At 39.5% G+C, this 16,394-nt stretch overlaps 1 protein-coding gene across 1 annotated transcript; it reads left to right on the top strand.

Moving 5' to 3' along the window:
• The first annotated feature begins 6 nt into the window (after positions 1-6).
• pkp1 (plakophilin 1) lies at positions 7-14,849 on the top strand. The gene is made up of 15 exons (XM_011477148.3): positions 7-284; positions 1,958-2,079; positions 7,421-7,600; positions 7,711-7,892; positions 8,018-8,159; positions 8,504-8,711; positions 8,896-9,058; positions 9,198-9,315; positions 10,788-10,955; positions 11,030-11,203; positions 11,357-11,510; positions 12,636-12,822; positions 12,903-12,987; positions 13,567-13,664; positions 13,784-14,849. Exons 1-14 carry the CDS (start codon positions 104-106, stop codon positions 13,639-13,641), a joined length of 2,139 nt encoding a protein of 712 aa, XP_011475450.1. The 5' UTR covers positions 7-103; the 3' UTR covers positions 13,642-13,664; positions 13,784-14,849.
• The last annotated feature ends 1,545 nt before the right edge of the window (positions 14,850-16,394 follow it).

Here is a 16,394-nt window from a genome sequence, read left to right as displayed (position 1 = left end):
GTGAACCTGGCCGCGCCCGTTTCAGCTACGAGTGCTTAGTTTCTCCGACTCCTGGCTCACTGGTAGAGTTTTGTGTTGGCGGACAGGGAAAAGCGCCGGGAAGATGATGAGTCCGGAGCCGCTACGCTCGGCGATGGTCAACGACGTCGGGGAGGACACCTCGCTCGCGCTGCCGTCCGACAACGGCCTGAGCACGGGGCAGCAGCGCGTGCTCACCCAGGTCAACACCATCAAGAGGAGCAAATTCAAACAGAGCAAGAAAATCATCAGTCCACCTCCATCAAGTAGGAAAACCGCTCAGTCAGTCCGTCCGTCCTGTCTGTCTGATGTCCGAATGACAATCTTCACATTTAGAGCTTTGTCTTGATTCGCTTGAGTTGAAAACTGCGTCACAGAACGTTTCAGAAATGCCCGCTTGGTTTATTTACGTTTTTATGATGTGCTTTCACTCAATTAAACAATAACCTGTTTTGTTTTCCCTTTTACCCGTGTTCTAAATCTTAGTCTATTCTGGGGGAGGATGGTAATATAATAGCATGATTTGCTAGATCTGAACTCCTGATTAACAGATGACAGTCTTCAAAGTTTCGCGTTTGCAACATGAACCTAACTAACATGCCGTGATATTTAGTCGTTGTGAAACACTGCTGTCAAACCAAAAATGTGTTTTCAGTTAGAGTGCACATGCCAAAGCTCAGAAACTTTCACTTAAGCGCAAACTCGAACAATGTAGGCTAATAATTTAACTTTATTAGCTAAAAATACTCGATTTAATTACTATAGTGCATGAAATAATATATAAATATTTATTTTTCTCACCTGTAGCTTTTTCCCCCACATTGAATTGAGAAGCAGCAATTAAAACACCATATTCTTACTTTTTATAAAATGACTTTAGCATCTAAAACTTTGCCAAATACCTTGCTGAAAATAATATTAACAGGATTAACACCAAATTTTTAATATTTCAGCACAGATATCAGCAAAATTCTTCTTCTTTTGGCCATATGTTGTCATGAAATGGGGATCATTATTATGTCATTTATTTACATCGGTGGAAATTTCTTACAAGTTTCCTGCACTGATGTTGTCTTAAGTTTTTTTTTTTTTAAAGTTATTCTCCGAGGTTAAAAGGTTTTTGAGTTTTTATTTTATTTTAAATTATTGTTTTAAGTCATTGGTGAAAGAAAAATATGTTTATGCCAACTTATAAGTTGAATGTGTCCACAGAACTAAAGTTATTTGCATTTATCCGAAAGCAGGAATTCCTTTAGAAGGAAAACGGTTCCCATGCATTTGGTTTCTGTTGCATTACAGCAGCGCATTCGATGGATTACATGGTTTCTCGCATGAAATATTGTAATCAAAATTAGGTTAATACCGGATTTAAGTATCTAGTACTGAATTTGTGGAAGAACCAGTGGAGTTCTATGGTTTAACTTCCACTGACAGCTTAAATTGTAGTTTATTGCTCAGTTCCTTAGAGCATAGGGGGGAAAGCTGGTTGGCTAGTTACCAGTTAAGACAAAATTGTTTTTTAGCGTGACATTTTGATTTGAGCAGATAGTTGTTCGATCTCTTGGAGGATTTTGTTTCTTGCATTCCAGTCATTTTGATGCAAACAGTAGAGTTGAGGTCCAGCTGTTAAATTAAGCTGATTGTAGGAAGGAGAATATCGAGTCATCCAACAATGCAAACAAAAGCAGCTGAAATTTGATTGATAGGGCCACCATATTGATAGATATGGTTACACACCAAATTACACCCGTCTCTTTGTTGAAACGGCCACTCCTGTTGAGCAGATGCGTAAACATGTCTGACCTTTCAATTGTATTTCCTCAGGTTTGCACAAAACGCATATAAGCAAAAATCAAACATAATTTACACACCAATCCTACTATTGGTTTTGCATTAAGCGCATCTTTTATTTCCTTTTTTTTCTTCTTTTTTTCAACAGGCATGACTCTGCAGACCTCCACAACTTCAAGCGACTTTGGATCCTTCAAGTTTTCTCCAACCAAAGTAAACGGCACCTTCAGTCACACCAACTTCAGCAAGTCTGCCGGCTTCAGCAGAGGGGTAATTTGCTGTTTGTTATCATCAAAATCCACAACAGCTTTTCTCAGTTTCTGGTCTTTTAGTTGGTTAGAAAATAAGATGTAATTTGCAGTTTGGTTGGGCGTGGGAGAGTTAAGGCTGCAGGAGCATGTGTGCTTGGACAGTGGGGTTGTGTGGGGCAGTTTCAAGATATCAGGTGAAGAAAATGTGGGTCACAGTAAAGGTCAGCATACTACATTGTTGTGGTTGTTACTCTGGTGGTGAAAGAGGTTCTGGTCTTTTCTCTGAGGAGTTCACATTGATTTCTCATGTACACGGCATGAAATGCATCCGAAAGGGTGTCAGATTCTTTTCAGGAGTAGTCTGTAGTTGCACGTCTGCATATGTGGCCCTTTTGATGGACTGGCAAGGAAACGCCTTAGCCTTTGCTCAAAGGCATCCGGGATAAGCTCCAGCAAGCTATACAAATGAACATCAAACATGACTGGAAATGGAATGGATTATACTGTCATTGATGCATGCAGCATTTGCACTTCCTATTTGAACACTTATTAGGATTTTGTAGATTAAGATGGGGGGGGGGGGGGGGGGGGGGACTCAACAAAAGTTTTTTTCTTTCTTTTTTTACAGCATTAATCAAGCTTAAAGTATGATACCATATCTTCAAAAACTCGAATTCTGATTGAATAAAACACTAAAAAATAGAGAGCGCTCCCGTTTAGCGGATATGCATGATGTAATTAAGGAAGTGCCTGCTTTCTCACACGATGTTGGTTAGAACTACTATATAGCAAATGTTGCCATGTACAGAAAAGATTTTTTGTCTATACTTCTTTTTTTATTTTCAAAAAGTGGAAAACAAACAAGCATATTTTGTATCACAAATGTAGAGACTGATTTAAAAAGGAAAAGATAAAGGCTGTGCTGTTATGACGATGCCATAATATTGGACTTAAAGTTTATAAGAAAGCCTTATAAAAAATGAATGATAAAGATAAAGAATGATAATTATTTTTAACAATAAAAAAAATGAAGGAAAAGTGCAACAAGGACCCTACAAATAATTAAGTAATGTTCATAAAAATGTAATTAAAAATATATGTAACATTTTAAAGTAAAACATTCTTAGAAAATATGAACTAAACATATTTAGGGATGGACTGTAATTCAGTTACACTTGTTGCTTTTTTTAAGCTGCCAATAGTCTAGTCTACCAATGTTTTCCTTCAGTCTTATTTCCATGAACAAACTCTTGGAATACAGAGTTATGATGGGTTGATTCCTTTGGAATGCTGGTGGAACGGAGGGGAAATTCTTTTGTTTTGAAATCCGCTTGTCACATTTGTTTTGACACACTGACCTTTAAGCAGTACCTGCATAGATTCCTCCTCAAAGCTGCACAAAGCAAGCAGTCCTGCTCCCTCGGGATCTTTTACATGTTTCCCAACATAAACACACCCAAGTCAAATGAGTGTTGAATCCAGACTTCTATGACACAAAAACAAGGCCAGAAGGACTAGTGAATATACTGGTGGTATGGTTATGTTTGGGCTTTTTTAAAGTACATTTAAAGGTTACTCAAACATGTTTGCAGACAACACGTTTTAACTCCACTCATTTGAAAAACTGGATGAATACAGATGCCACAGCTGAACTCTGTTGACCTCTGCAGTGTGGTTTCATGAGTGTGTGTTCTTACTCAAGGTTGTCCTGACATGATCTCCTGACAGAGAGCTGAGGCATTTGTTGGGAGTATGATGATGTTCTGTTTTTGACACGGAAAGTATCTTCATCACACGTTGAAAAAAAAAAAATAGTATGATGATGTGATATAAAATGAAAGCCCTCCAGAGGCCTTTAAGCTAAGTGTGTATTCAGACTGGAAAAATCCTTTCTTCCGGTTAGAGTCCCAAACCTTGCTTTTGGTCTGTATTCAGACTGGCATGAAGTGGACCATTCTGTTACAGACCAAAGGTTGTAAACAAAACCACGGGTCTAAAGATCCCTTCAGTCATTGGTCAGGAATTCAGAGGACTGAGCAAAGCAACTAGAGACAGAAAGGATGAACGTCTTACACTTTTAGTTCATTCAAACTTTTTATTTTGCTCACAAATTTTGAACGTCTGTATTAGGCCTGCACAATATACCGCAAATTTATCGTTATCGCAATATCCAGCTCTGCAATATGCATATCGCAAAAGATGGCGAATATCGCAATAAATCGCAAACCCAAAATGTGTTAAAACAATCTTCTAGCAGTTTGAAGCATTTAACGAATCAAATAAATCCCTTTATGCTCTGACCAATCAGATAGACGCCTTCCCATTGTTGACCAATCAGATGGAGGCCTATTATGTTAGATGTTTGTCCCCCATGTCGATGAGGGTCATTTGGAGTATAATTTTTAAACTGTTGCAATGAAATGGGAATGATGTTTTTGTTTATTTTTCTATTTGTTTATTTACCGCAAATTTATCGTTATCGCAATATTGATCACTAATATCGCATATCGCAGGTTTTCCTCATATCGTGCAGCCCTAGTCTGTATCGACGTCAGGCTCAACACTTGTTACTCGCTTTCATGCTCTGGTTGAGTGATGCTGCAGGGCGGTTACTGGCAAGAAGACAGCTAAGAAGAAATGATAAGAAGTGTTTATGACATATAGATTGTCGGGAAAACGGTGTGAAGCAATGTCTATCCCATTAAAAAAAATAGTTTTAATCAGCCTGAATTCATCCGGCCACGTTTCAATATGTGTCTCATTGTTGTGGTGTTATGGCGTTGTTTTTAAGAGAATTCTCATGAGGAAACTACAAGGTAGCTTTTAGGGTGACATCACAGCAGCGCCGTGCAACAAGACACAGAAAAGCATGTAAGAAGCGTTTCCAGTTGTGTTAAAATAAGTGTTCTAACAAAATAAACAGTTGAACCCTTTTTCTGTAAAATAACACAACAATCTTTGCTTTATATTTATTTGTGCGCGGCTCATTTGTTGCTTCATTCCTACTCTGTTTACGTCGGCTACAGTGGTCGTTTTGGTTCAGTTGCTCCGCTCCAGGAACGGATTATATTCAGACTGAGGAATCTCAGAGCGAACCAAAGCTCGGTCCAATTGGAAATGAACCGAGACCACCTCCAAAGTGGGTCAGAGAGCGATCCCTGGTTCCGGTCCAGGGTCCGCTTGGGTGTATTTACACTGAAAATTTGTTCCACATTATTGCCTGAAATGAACTCTGGTTTACCTTAAGCGAGCCACATGTGTCCAATCTGAAAACACCCACAAAGATACGATAAATACCAGTACACAAAAATAATTAAGCGGCGTCACGTTACCTTGTTCTACACTGCTACTCGCTTTAGTTTTTATAGTCTCCTGAACCTGTAAAAAGCTGCTTTTTAATGACTGCATAGATGGTGAATACATTCTACTCGAAACATTCATTTTAAAAGCAATAAAGTGTTTTTGACCATAAACCAGTTCATAAAGAGCATTGAAGCCTGTTTTTTACTATCATTGCATTAAGCCATTTAAAAATGTAGTTTGAATGTTTTGAGTTTTTCAAGATTCATAGAAACTATTTGCTTTTATAAAAGAAACTTTTACTGTTCTTGGATTCTTTCTTTAAGCCGTCATCAGTCTGGAAGTGGACTGTGTAGTTTTGCTTTGGCTCGTCAGGCCTCTTTCTGCTGGTTTATTTTGGCTTTAGTCAACTAAAAAGCACATGCTGCGTTGCAACAGCAAAAAAATAAATGCAAAATAAATAGGGCTTTTAAAAGTGTGCTGTTGACAGATCTCTGCCACACTTCTCCAGTTACGTTTGGCTACACCCCTAGACACTTAACAGCAAGAATAGTTTAACAAAGAGTTGTCTGTCTGTGTACCACACCTTTACTATCAGTGAACCCAGCATTCTTTCCTGGAGCTGGTGTAGAGTCTCAGTGACTTGGAGGCTTTTACTTAACATATTCTTTTGGTTTTTAGGAGTATCCACCTCCCACGGAGGCTGTGAACGTCAAACTGTTCTAGTTAGAAAGTGAGGCTTATGTTGCACATACACACAAATATGTATAGTCTGAAATAATGAGGCTGATATAATCTGTTAACTTTTTTTTTGTATAAATAAATCTGGTTTAACTCATTACAATCACCAGTTACACAAAAAACATCCTAACAATAAGAGAAGTGTTTACTGAATTAAAAGCAGAACTCATCAGGCTTTGCTTTTTTTCTGCATTATTGTATTCACCTCAGACAGCTAGACTTGCTTGTTGTGAACATTGTCAATAAAAAAACGTAAAACTAAATTGTGCACATTACCTTGTTCATTTAATCATCCACAAACCTTCTAGAAAAGGGGAAGACATGAACTTGCATCAAAGAAACTGAAGGATTAATCTGTGAAAATCTGACTTTTTTCCTGAGAGCACGCACACCCTGAAATAAGAGAAGGGATTTGCAGAAGAGAATAACGTTTGATTGCAAAACTGTGAATGTGGGCTCAGTCCAAAAGGTGCACATTCAGGTTCTTTTTGCTTGGGCAGGCCAAGTTTTAGGGTGGGGAACAGCAAAATGCTTCTGTGCAAAACAAAGTGGTAAAAAAAAAAAAAACTTTCTTTTTTATTATACTGCTGTTGTGGAGTACAAAATGCTCACGATCAGAAAAGTGTATTTTTAGGGAGACGACACAAAAATGCAGCAGATTGACAACAGTTTACACCTCAAGTCAATTAGACACGATTTGAAAATATAAATCTTCATTGAAAAAAATAAATAATAGAATAAATACTTTTATTAAACTATAGTAGTAATTGAATACAGTAAATGTGAGTAGAGCTGATTCGAGAAGTCTTAAATGACTGAGCAGTTTATAAATCTAAACTCTTCCCACGGGCAGTGACAATTTATGAAGCTTTTTTAGAAAAATACCATTTAAAACATTTCAACCTACAAATATTCTAAAAGAAATGCAAACATTTCTGAAAAGGAAAGTTAAAAGCACTGGACTAATTAAAAAAAAAAGGGAAAGCGTTGCACGTGAGAAACTTCCATGCGAGTTTAGCTCTGTAAACAGTCATTCTAACAGTGTCTTTGTTTACGTGAGAACAATCCTGTTTTGAAAAACACTCCAGAGTTTTAACCTTCACCCAGCACTCATGTTTAGTCTGGACTTGTGTTCTGTCTCTATTTTGAGGAGGAGCAATAGAATGACTTTAAAAAAAAACAAAGACTAATCCTCTCTAACCAGAAATTGATCTGAAGTTTGGGTGCTGCTCTTTGTGTAAGAAGGTCTGTAATCCTTGGTTTTGTGTCCAATTGCAGTTGAAATAAATAATGTGATATGACAAAGTTTTCCTCCTTAGGTAAATTCCCAACGGAGTCGTACTTTATCTGCAAAAGGAGGACGATATATCTCTTCTTCAGGCGTGTGGGATCAGCAAGTCAACAGTCGCACCAAATCCCAGAAATCCAACGGGCTGAAACACAGTCGCAGTGACCCTGTCCTGACTGGACCTGGGTCTGTACCGTCTGCACAGAGCATGGTGATCCATTTCTGTTTTACACATTTAGTGTTTTTCTTTTTCTTCTTGTTGAAAGGATGAAGGTATTCCACAGTGACAAAATTCACACGGTAAACTGTTATTCTTTCCAGAGAGTTAAGGGACAGATGCCTCAAGGCCAAACCACCTCTCAGGTTCAAATAAATCGAAACACCACCTCCTTTATGGTTAATGATGTGTCTGTGGCTAACACCCTCCGGTCACCCTCCTTTCACTCTCAACAAGAAGGCAAGCTCGGTACTCTGAAAACATCCAAAACAGAGCAGAGATCAGTGTGAGTTCCTTACTTCTGATCAGGTTTTTCTTTTTTTTTTTTCATTTTTCCAGTTCATGACAAATCTAGCTTTGAAGCAAATCCAAATTTGAATTTAGAACATCTTTCAACTGTTTCTGTTTTAGCGTGCACCCCACCATGAGCACGTCAGATATGACCCTGAAGCAGGCTGTGGCCTTCCTGGCCTACAAAGAGGAGAGTTGCCAGCACCGTGGAGCCAGCTTCATCCAACACACCACCTTCAAAGAGCACAAGGCCAAGACGGAGGTTGGACCCCAAAATAAGCATTCAGCTGCAATGTGCTAAACTGTCTGTCAACAAGTGCAATTTGCATGTGGATTTAGTTTCATAATGGATGCAAAGGGAGGTACTCTTGGAAGACCTGAGAGTAGCTTGCCCTGAAGCAAAGACAGAGCTCATTTATCATCCTGCTTGACTGTTGCTTTTGCTGATTGAGGTGGGGGGGAAGTGTCAAGAAACGTCTTGTCAGTGGATTGAAATGCATTTTTTAGACTTAATTAATTAAGGTATTAAATATTAGCTTTGTTGACTTCTGTCTCTGCCGTTCCACACCCAACACTTCAGTCATATCAGTGTCATTTGTTTTACAGGTATTACAGCTGGGGGGCATTCCACCTCTGGTGACCCTCCTGCGAAGCCCCAACCCCGATGTGAGCCAGGCGGCAGCCGGGGCGCTGAGAAACCTTGTGTTCAACCATAAGCAGAATAAGCTGGAGGTCCAGCACTGTAGCGGTATAGCAAAGGCCTTGCAGCTACTGAAGGAGACGGATTCTACTGAGACCCAGAAACAAATCACTGGTAGGATTTAGAATCATCTGAATCTATAAAGCGTATCCTCTAGAAAACTTTTAAGATTAAGGAAAGTGAAGTGTTTACTTGAAGATTCCCATACTTTTTGGTTTGCACCGGGAATGCCATCAAAGCAGAAGTTGAGTCAGACCTGTAGTCGTGGTTCTGAAGTTCTCCTGGGTGTCATGAACAGGCCTGCTGTGGAACCTGTCATCTGCTGAGGAATTGAAGAAGGAGCTCACAAGCACGGCCATGCCTGTCCTGACTGAACATGTGGTCAGACCGTTCACCGTGCTGTCAGACACCATCACCCACGTGGACCCGGGCGTCTTCAACTGTGCAACAGGCTGTCTTCGGTATAAACCTGCTGCTCTTGTTCAGACACCAAGACTAAATAAAAGTCATGGACTTTTTTTGTCTTGAAGCACTACATTGTTTAGTTAACTCTAGTTTGTCGCAAATTGAGCAAACGATGTTATTCTGTTGTGTGTGAAGGAACCTGAGCTGTGGTGAGGAAAAGGAGAGGAAGTCTATGAGAGACTGTCCTGGCCTCATCGACTCACTCATGGCTTACATTCAGTCCTGCGTGGCAGAGAAAAACCCTGATGACCCGGTAAGAAGGTCAATGCGTCGTCATAGTAACCACAAGCTGTTATATCCCCGTCATCTTCTGCATTATGATTCCTTTCTCTGTTTTGATAAGAAAGCAGCAAATATGTTTTAAGGATATTTAAAGACGCAGTGTTAGAGAGTAGACTTTTGTTCCATCACGTTTTTTATGTTATGTACTGTTTTGTTTTTGCAATATTTACTTTTTTATTATATATTCTACTCTCACAGCTAAAAATGTCTTCACTGCTTCATAGAAAATAGCTGGTTATCTTTTTATTGTAAAGCTTTTGTGATATTCTTTTAGATTCAGAGACTTTACTAAGTGTATTTAAAAAAACGTCACCGTAAATTTATTTTATATTTAACTTTTCTTAATATATCTGTCTATTCTGCCTGTGGATTCATTCAGCCTCTAATTGGCTCCGAGATTTGAACTGCTCATTTCTCATCTGGTTGTATTGTTTCTTAAATGATACTCTGGCCTTGAATTATTGACATTTTTGAAGCTCGTTGGTTTTACTCGTTTTTTTTATCCAAATAAAACTTAACTTTTTTTTATTTCTTAAATTTGACCATAACTGCAACTTGTCTTTTGTTTTGCTTCCTTTTTGAATCATCCACAAAAAAAAAAATCAACAATAAAATGGAAAACTAAAAGGAATAGAGTGAAGCAGGGAACCTGTGGCTTCGACGTCACAACTACGACCTTTTTCAAACGGCACGTTTTCGTCTGCTCCTGATTCACAACAATTTGAATTCAAAAATACTCAGAAATGCAATGTTATTCTTAATTTTCTTTTTAAATGTCTGCCATCAGAAAAAAGCCACAGGAACATGCTTAAAAACACCAACGCCATTGTTGTTGGTCTTTAAAAATGTTTCATAAACTTATTGGGGGGAAAAAAACAAGAAGCTTTGTTGCAACAGGGAAAGCCCAAACAAATACAGTTTTCTTCCTTTTTATTCTGTGTTTACATAATCTGAAGCTTCTGCTTCATTCAAAGTGATGCTCGACCTATTCACTCTGATGCATCACAAATACAAAGTCTTTAACCAGAAAATGATATAAAGATGCAAGGTTATCAATAATAATGAACATTTGTATAGAAATCACATTGCCTATTTAAATGTGAATGCAACAGCACATTAAAAAATATTTGTTTTTATTTATACATTAGAGGTTTGTTTAGAGTGAGCCCTCTCAGTTCCCACTGTCTACACATTCATACAGTCTCCGTTACATACCTGAAGATTTCCCACAAGCCCGTCTGGGGCCACCAAGTAGCCCCCTCAAGCATTTTAAGATTTTCAACAGGTGGGGTCAATAAGGTTGTAAAAATAAGTGTTGAGCATCAGTCCCACCCAAGTTTGACCTGGCCAGTCCAGTCTAAACAAGACCCTTTTGATTTATTTTTAATATTTACTAACAATTTTTTTTTTTTTTTTTTTGTGCTGCTACTTCTTGTTTTGTAGTCAGTGGAGAACTGTACGTGCATTCTCCATAACCTGACCTTCCAGCTGGAGGAGGAATGCCCGGAGAGTTTCAGTCACTACCACCTTTCAGCAGAGGCCCAACAGGACACAAAGAAAAAGTCCTCAGTGGGATGCTTCAGCCCCAGGAGCAGCAAAGCTCAAAAGGAGGTGGGCGAGCCCACGGCACATCTTCACAACGTTGGAAGTTCTTTAGTCTAAACGTTTTTTTTCTTTTTCCGCAGTTGATTTACGACATGGAAAAAGCTCCAACAGCAGACAGTGAGGTGTCAGGGGTGCAGTGGTTGTGGCACCCTAAAGCCGTAGAGACTTACCTGTCTCTGCTAACCTCCTCTGAAAATGACGCCACTCTTGAGGCCAGCTGTGGAGCCCTGCAGAATCTCACTGCCGGCAGAAAGGTAAGGCAATAACAAACTTTTGCTTTCAAAATTACTAATATTAGCAGCAAAGACTCAAAGTGTAAAAGTAGACTTTATTCCTACACAATTAAATAGAAAATGTCTATATATGAACTATTACTATAACATGAACCACTCATCTTTTTGCTTCAGGGATCCTCTGCTCTGAGTGGGGTTTTGCTGGAAAAGTTAAAGGCTATGCATGTCCTGCCTTCTCTGTTGAAGTCGCCCAAAAAACCCCTCCAAAAGACAACTCTGTCCCTGCTGGGCAACCTGTCTCGCAACAAGAGCTCTCAAACCCCCATGGGTAAGAAGCTGCGCAAAATGAAAAAAAACGATATCAACCACAGTACCCTCACTAATGGACTGTAATTAGATTATTCTGAAGTTCTTAAGCAAGTGGAAGCACTTTTCTTTTTTTTAGAAAAATCGTTTTCTTTGTGTCATTTTAGAAGCATGCATGATCATTAGGGCTGCATGATTTGAGGAAAACTTGCGTTGAGCGATAATGGTGATGAACACTGCGATGACGATACAACTTGTGATACATGAACAAAAAAACAACAAATGCATTATTTCCACTTAACTGCAAGTTTCATTTAAATAAAAGTCAACATAACTTTGATTCTACTGTAAATGACCTTCATCTACATTGGAGTTGGACTTCAAACATGGAAGGGTTCCATTTGATTGGTCAACGACTTGAAGGTGTCCATCTTATCTGTCAACTAGTAAAATTAAAGGTTTTTTTTAGTTCATGGTGGCCATCAAACCCCAGTCTGGACTATGTGTTTATTAACTTATTGTTTTTTTAGCAGCCTTAATGTTTTCTTTTGTTGACTTTGTTTTCCTAGCAGTAGAAAAAAAAGGAAACGCACAAATGAGGCAAATTTATGAAGCATTTTTGTTGAGTCTCCTAAATTTCAACTCTTGTCTATTTCCTGTCAAAGGTTTGTGAACTTCTTTGATAGTTGTGTCTATCAGCACCACAACAGACGTGGGTGCAGCCGCCGCTGTTTGTGTTCATTCACTTTTGTTGTCGTTTTTTTTGCATAGCTTTCTTGTGTCATGAGGCTACACACTATTTCTATTTCAAGTTACTTGGATTTACATGTATTTGCTATTGCTGTGAGCTGCTCTGTGGTGTAGTGGTTAGCACCCTTGCCCCACAGCCGAGAAAACCCAGGTTCGAGCTTGGATGTTGTCCTCATGCATGTGTGGGTTTTCAAAGTGTCCAGGGTGTACCCCGCCTTCACCCTTCAGTTGCTGGGTAGGCTCTACAACCGGGAATTATGCAGGTTTGAAAAATGGATGTTAATAAATGGAAAATTAGAGTTTGTTTTAAAATGCCCTGTTTTCCACGTCTGTTTCAGGCATGCACATGTTTGACTTCATTATTTAAATGGAATTGTGCTCCATGTCTCACCTGTAGCAAAGCAGGTGCTGTCTGACCTCGCCAGCCTTCTCTCCTCCGGGCCGACGGAAATGGGGGACTCGGATGAAACTGTAGCAACAGCTTGCAGCACATTTCGGAGACTGGTGCACGCTAACAACGGGCTCACCAAAAACGTCATTAACAAGGAGCTGATCTATACGCTGGCGGACCTGGGCGCGAATGAGTGAGTGTTTATAAACTCATCCGTGTGATTGCAGTGACCAGCCGCAGCACGCTGCCTGACTCCCCTCTGTTCTGTCATAGGTCGTTTCCCATAGCTAGCAAAGAAGCCTCGTTGCTGCTGTACAGCATGTGGAATGAGAAGAATTTACAAAGCATTGTGAAAAAGGTAACTTTGGAATTCAGGTTTGAAATGAAGTTTTAAAGACGTCTTTTGGGAAGGAACAGGATCCGTTTGATGTATGGGCTATAGACGAGTCAGTGCCATGATCAGCACAAACAGTGGGATGCTCCAGCTGAAACCTGGTGTTTGGAGTTATTCACTGAGTCACTTTCCTTTCCCTTCTGCCACGCCTCTCAAGACTTCAGGGAATACAGAAATAATTGCACTGGAATCCCAGCAAACTTGCTCTGAGCATGCTCCGTCTATTATGGGTGTGGAAAATAGGCTATTAAATGAAGTGTAGGTTCAAACGCTGGGTGAGATAAAGGACAAAAGCAAGGAGCGCTATTTTCTCCAAAAAAAAAACATGAAAACCAGTGAAAAAAGAAGACGGGACACCCCGCAGACTAGGATATCTTGAATTAAGATGCATTTTTGACAGAGTTGTAGACCTAGTTCTAGAATAATATTAGCCAGATTCTTCTGAATTGTTGTCTCAGCTTGTCTTAGACATGTAATGCACGTATGTTCTTGTATATGTGCAACTGTCAACTGATTTTCTCAAATATTTGTATTTTTTTACAGTTGGGATTCAAAAAAAATGTTTTTGTAAATGAATCAACCACCAAAGCACAGCACTCGGCCGTGTGTATCGAGTGAACGTGAGCGACGTGTCTGACATGGTATGACTCGCTTCAGACTGATCTGAAAGCTCTTTGACATGAACCAGACTAATCCCAAAAGGGTTAATGCTTTTTTTTTGTCCCCTGTCTTTTCTGTGTGCTCGTGTCTGTGCTTGCAGATGGAAACTGGCGGGATTACAAGCTGCCGTGACCACACCCTTAAAAAAAAGTCTTCAATGATATTACTGTTGAAAGAGCTTATCAATTATGAGCAAAACATGTAATATAAAAATCAAGAAAAGGCACCCTTTAGGTACATGGATGATCCCTTAACATGTGGGTTTGAACTGTCAAGTTTCCGTTGTATAAACAGAGATTGGGTGGGTTTGGTTGGTGCAATGAGTGTGTGAAGTGTGTGTGATGCATGTTTTTGTGTTTTGCAAGAGACGCCACTCCAAACTGCGGTTTGCAGTAAGAGAAGTGGCTTTTGAAATATCAAACCTCCTTTACCTTCCTGGTGTTTGTCCGTAGGCACAACGCCAAGAAATCCCGTGCTGTCCAAAGAACTGAATGAGCAGGCTTGGAAGAGAAAGAATAGTTTTGATCTTGTCATACTTGATGCTTATCACAGGAAATCTAGCAGAGAGTGAGTTTCTTATATTTGATTTGAAGAAAAAAAATGAAATCTGTTTCTTTTTGTTTGTTTATGTAAAGGTTCAGAGCTTTCTATTAAATTTACCAACAGTGTATATTTCTTAGACTAGGCAAACATAGTTCATATAAATAGTAGGATGTCATAAACTTCTAAAGTGTTACATTTTTATTCTTAAACAGTTTTTTTTTAAAGAAAAACAAGCATTCAGCTAAAATAGCCTACATACTATAAGGACCTATTGTTATTATTATGTAAAGTCAATCCCAATAATTTTTTGAGTTTTTTAAGTGTTCCCAGTGTTTTATTTTGTTATTATTTTTATTATTATTATTGTTATAATGGCATGTTTAGCCCAAATCAAAAAAAACTGTCAGTTTCTAGGATTTAGTTTCAGCGGCAGGACTGTTGGCACGTGGGAACCCCGCCCCCCTTCCCCTCCCCGTTGCTGAAAGCTCTCTAAGTGGAGCGTCGAGCATGTGGCCTGCCTTGCATATTTTCTACGTCACAAAAGCTCTTTCTCAATCAGGATTCTTTTCTTCTGCTTTTGATTGAATAAAAAAAATAAAACATGCCATCCATCGACAGAAAAATGCTACAAGAATATGTTAAAAAAAAATCCAAAACTCAATTTTCTTTGGAGTGGGCCTTTTGAAGCTACAACCAAATGCTGATTAGCCTCTAACACAAAGGCTGCAAATGGAAGAAAAGAAATTGCTGACTCGTCAAATCCAGCATACCAGCACATTTGATCAGCATAACCAATAAAACCATGAAATGCGTTTAGGGATCTTTTGTACATCCATGAAGCTAAAGTTTGTCACTTATGGTTCTTTTTTTTTGTCTGCAGCCTTTGTGCAAACTAGCTTCTAGCAACATCTCAAAATGACCTCTTTGAAAGTTGATAATGGGTATCAGCTATGAACATTCTGTGCATCATGGAGCGGCCGTGGTGCAGCGGTAGGGCGGTCGTCCCATGATCGTAAGGTTGCAGGTTCGATTCCCGCCTTGCACGCCCATGAGTCGAAGTGTCCTTGGGCAAGACACTGAACCCCACCTTGCCTCTGGTGGTAGGCAGGCGCCTGTGTTTGGCAGCGGAGCCGCCACCAGTGTGTGACTGTGTGTGTGAATGTGTGTGTGACTGGGTGAATGGGTCTGTGACTGTAAAGCGCTTTGTCCTTGTAGGAAGAAAGGCGCTATATAAGTATACGCCATTTACCATTTACGCCATCATTGTTTGGATTGTAACGCTGAGTTCTTTGTCCTTTCCTGTTGTCAGAAGCTGTTGTTGGTCATATTTCTTCCTGTAGTCTTCTGTCACATTTGGGGCTGCGATCTCATTCTGACTGACTAACTGGACGAAGAAGTAGTCTCAGAAAGAGTTTTGGGCGTGTCAACCTTTAGCAGTCAGCATGGCTTCCCACCTCAACACGTTCCTTGCTTTTATTTAATCCATCTCCTGGGAAAAATTGATGCTCGAAGACCTGTTGAATCGTCCCTTTCCATTTTGATCTGTGCGTCTGTCCTCAGGCAAGAGGAGCAACACCCTCTATTAAATGCTTTTTCTCTAATCCTCTTTTTTTCTTCACCACTGCTGCTGTTATAAAGCTTTCTGGATACATTACAGCTTACTTGCATTGTTAAAATTGTCTAGAACAAAGTTTAGAAATCCTCCCTAAATGCTGCACAAGAAATTACCCAACATTCGTGGAATGAAATGAGGTTATAGGGATTTCCCACGGCCTCGCAGTACAAGACGGTGGATTGTTTTTATTGCGCTAAAGACTTGAAGACCATTTGCCTTGGGGAGGAGTAGAAGTCAGTATTGCAAAAAAAGGAATTTCTCAATAAATGTGCATTGCATATGTTGTAGAAAATATTGCTTGTGACTCATTACACGAAATAAATACATCTGCACATATGTTTGGAGTGTAATTCTTCTCTGAGTAAATAACTCTTCGAGTATTTAAGTCTTCTCAAATGTTCTGTCCGTGCTTGCTTAATGTTTTTCTGGTAGAAAACAGGTTAAGAACCTAACGTTAAACTGTGTTTTTTTTTACGTCGTTAGACTTGAGGCTTTCATTCCTGCAGTTCTTGTGGTGAGTGCAGAGTGCATGCCTTTCTGTAAAGCACATCTG

Source organism: Oryzias latipes, chromosome 7, assembly GCF_002234675.1.
Source record: "Oryzias latipes chromosome 7, ASM223467v1".
NCBI classification, from domain to species: Eukaryota; Metazoa; Chordata; class Actinopteri; order Beloniformes; family Adrianichthyidae; genus Oryzias; species Oryzias latipes.
The sequence above is the reverse complement of the archived record's forward strand: the minus strand, read 5'-3'. Positions and strand labels throughout refer to the sequence as shown.

Bases quoted from the DNA above. Each gene is read 5' to 3' on its own strand.
- pkp1 (XM_011477148.3), top strand. From the start codon at position 104: ATGATGAGTCCGGAGCCGCTACGCTCGGCGATGGTCAACGACGTCGGG. The intron at 285-1,957 runs GTAGGAAAACCG...TTTTTTCAACAG, and splicing joins CATCAGTCCACCTCCATCAA to GCATGACTCTGCAGACCTCC. The intron at 11,511-12,635 runs GTAAGAAGCTGC...TCTCACCTGTAG, and splicing joins GAGCTCTCAAACCCCCATGG to CAAAGCAGGTGCTGTCTGAC.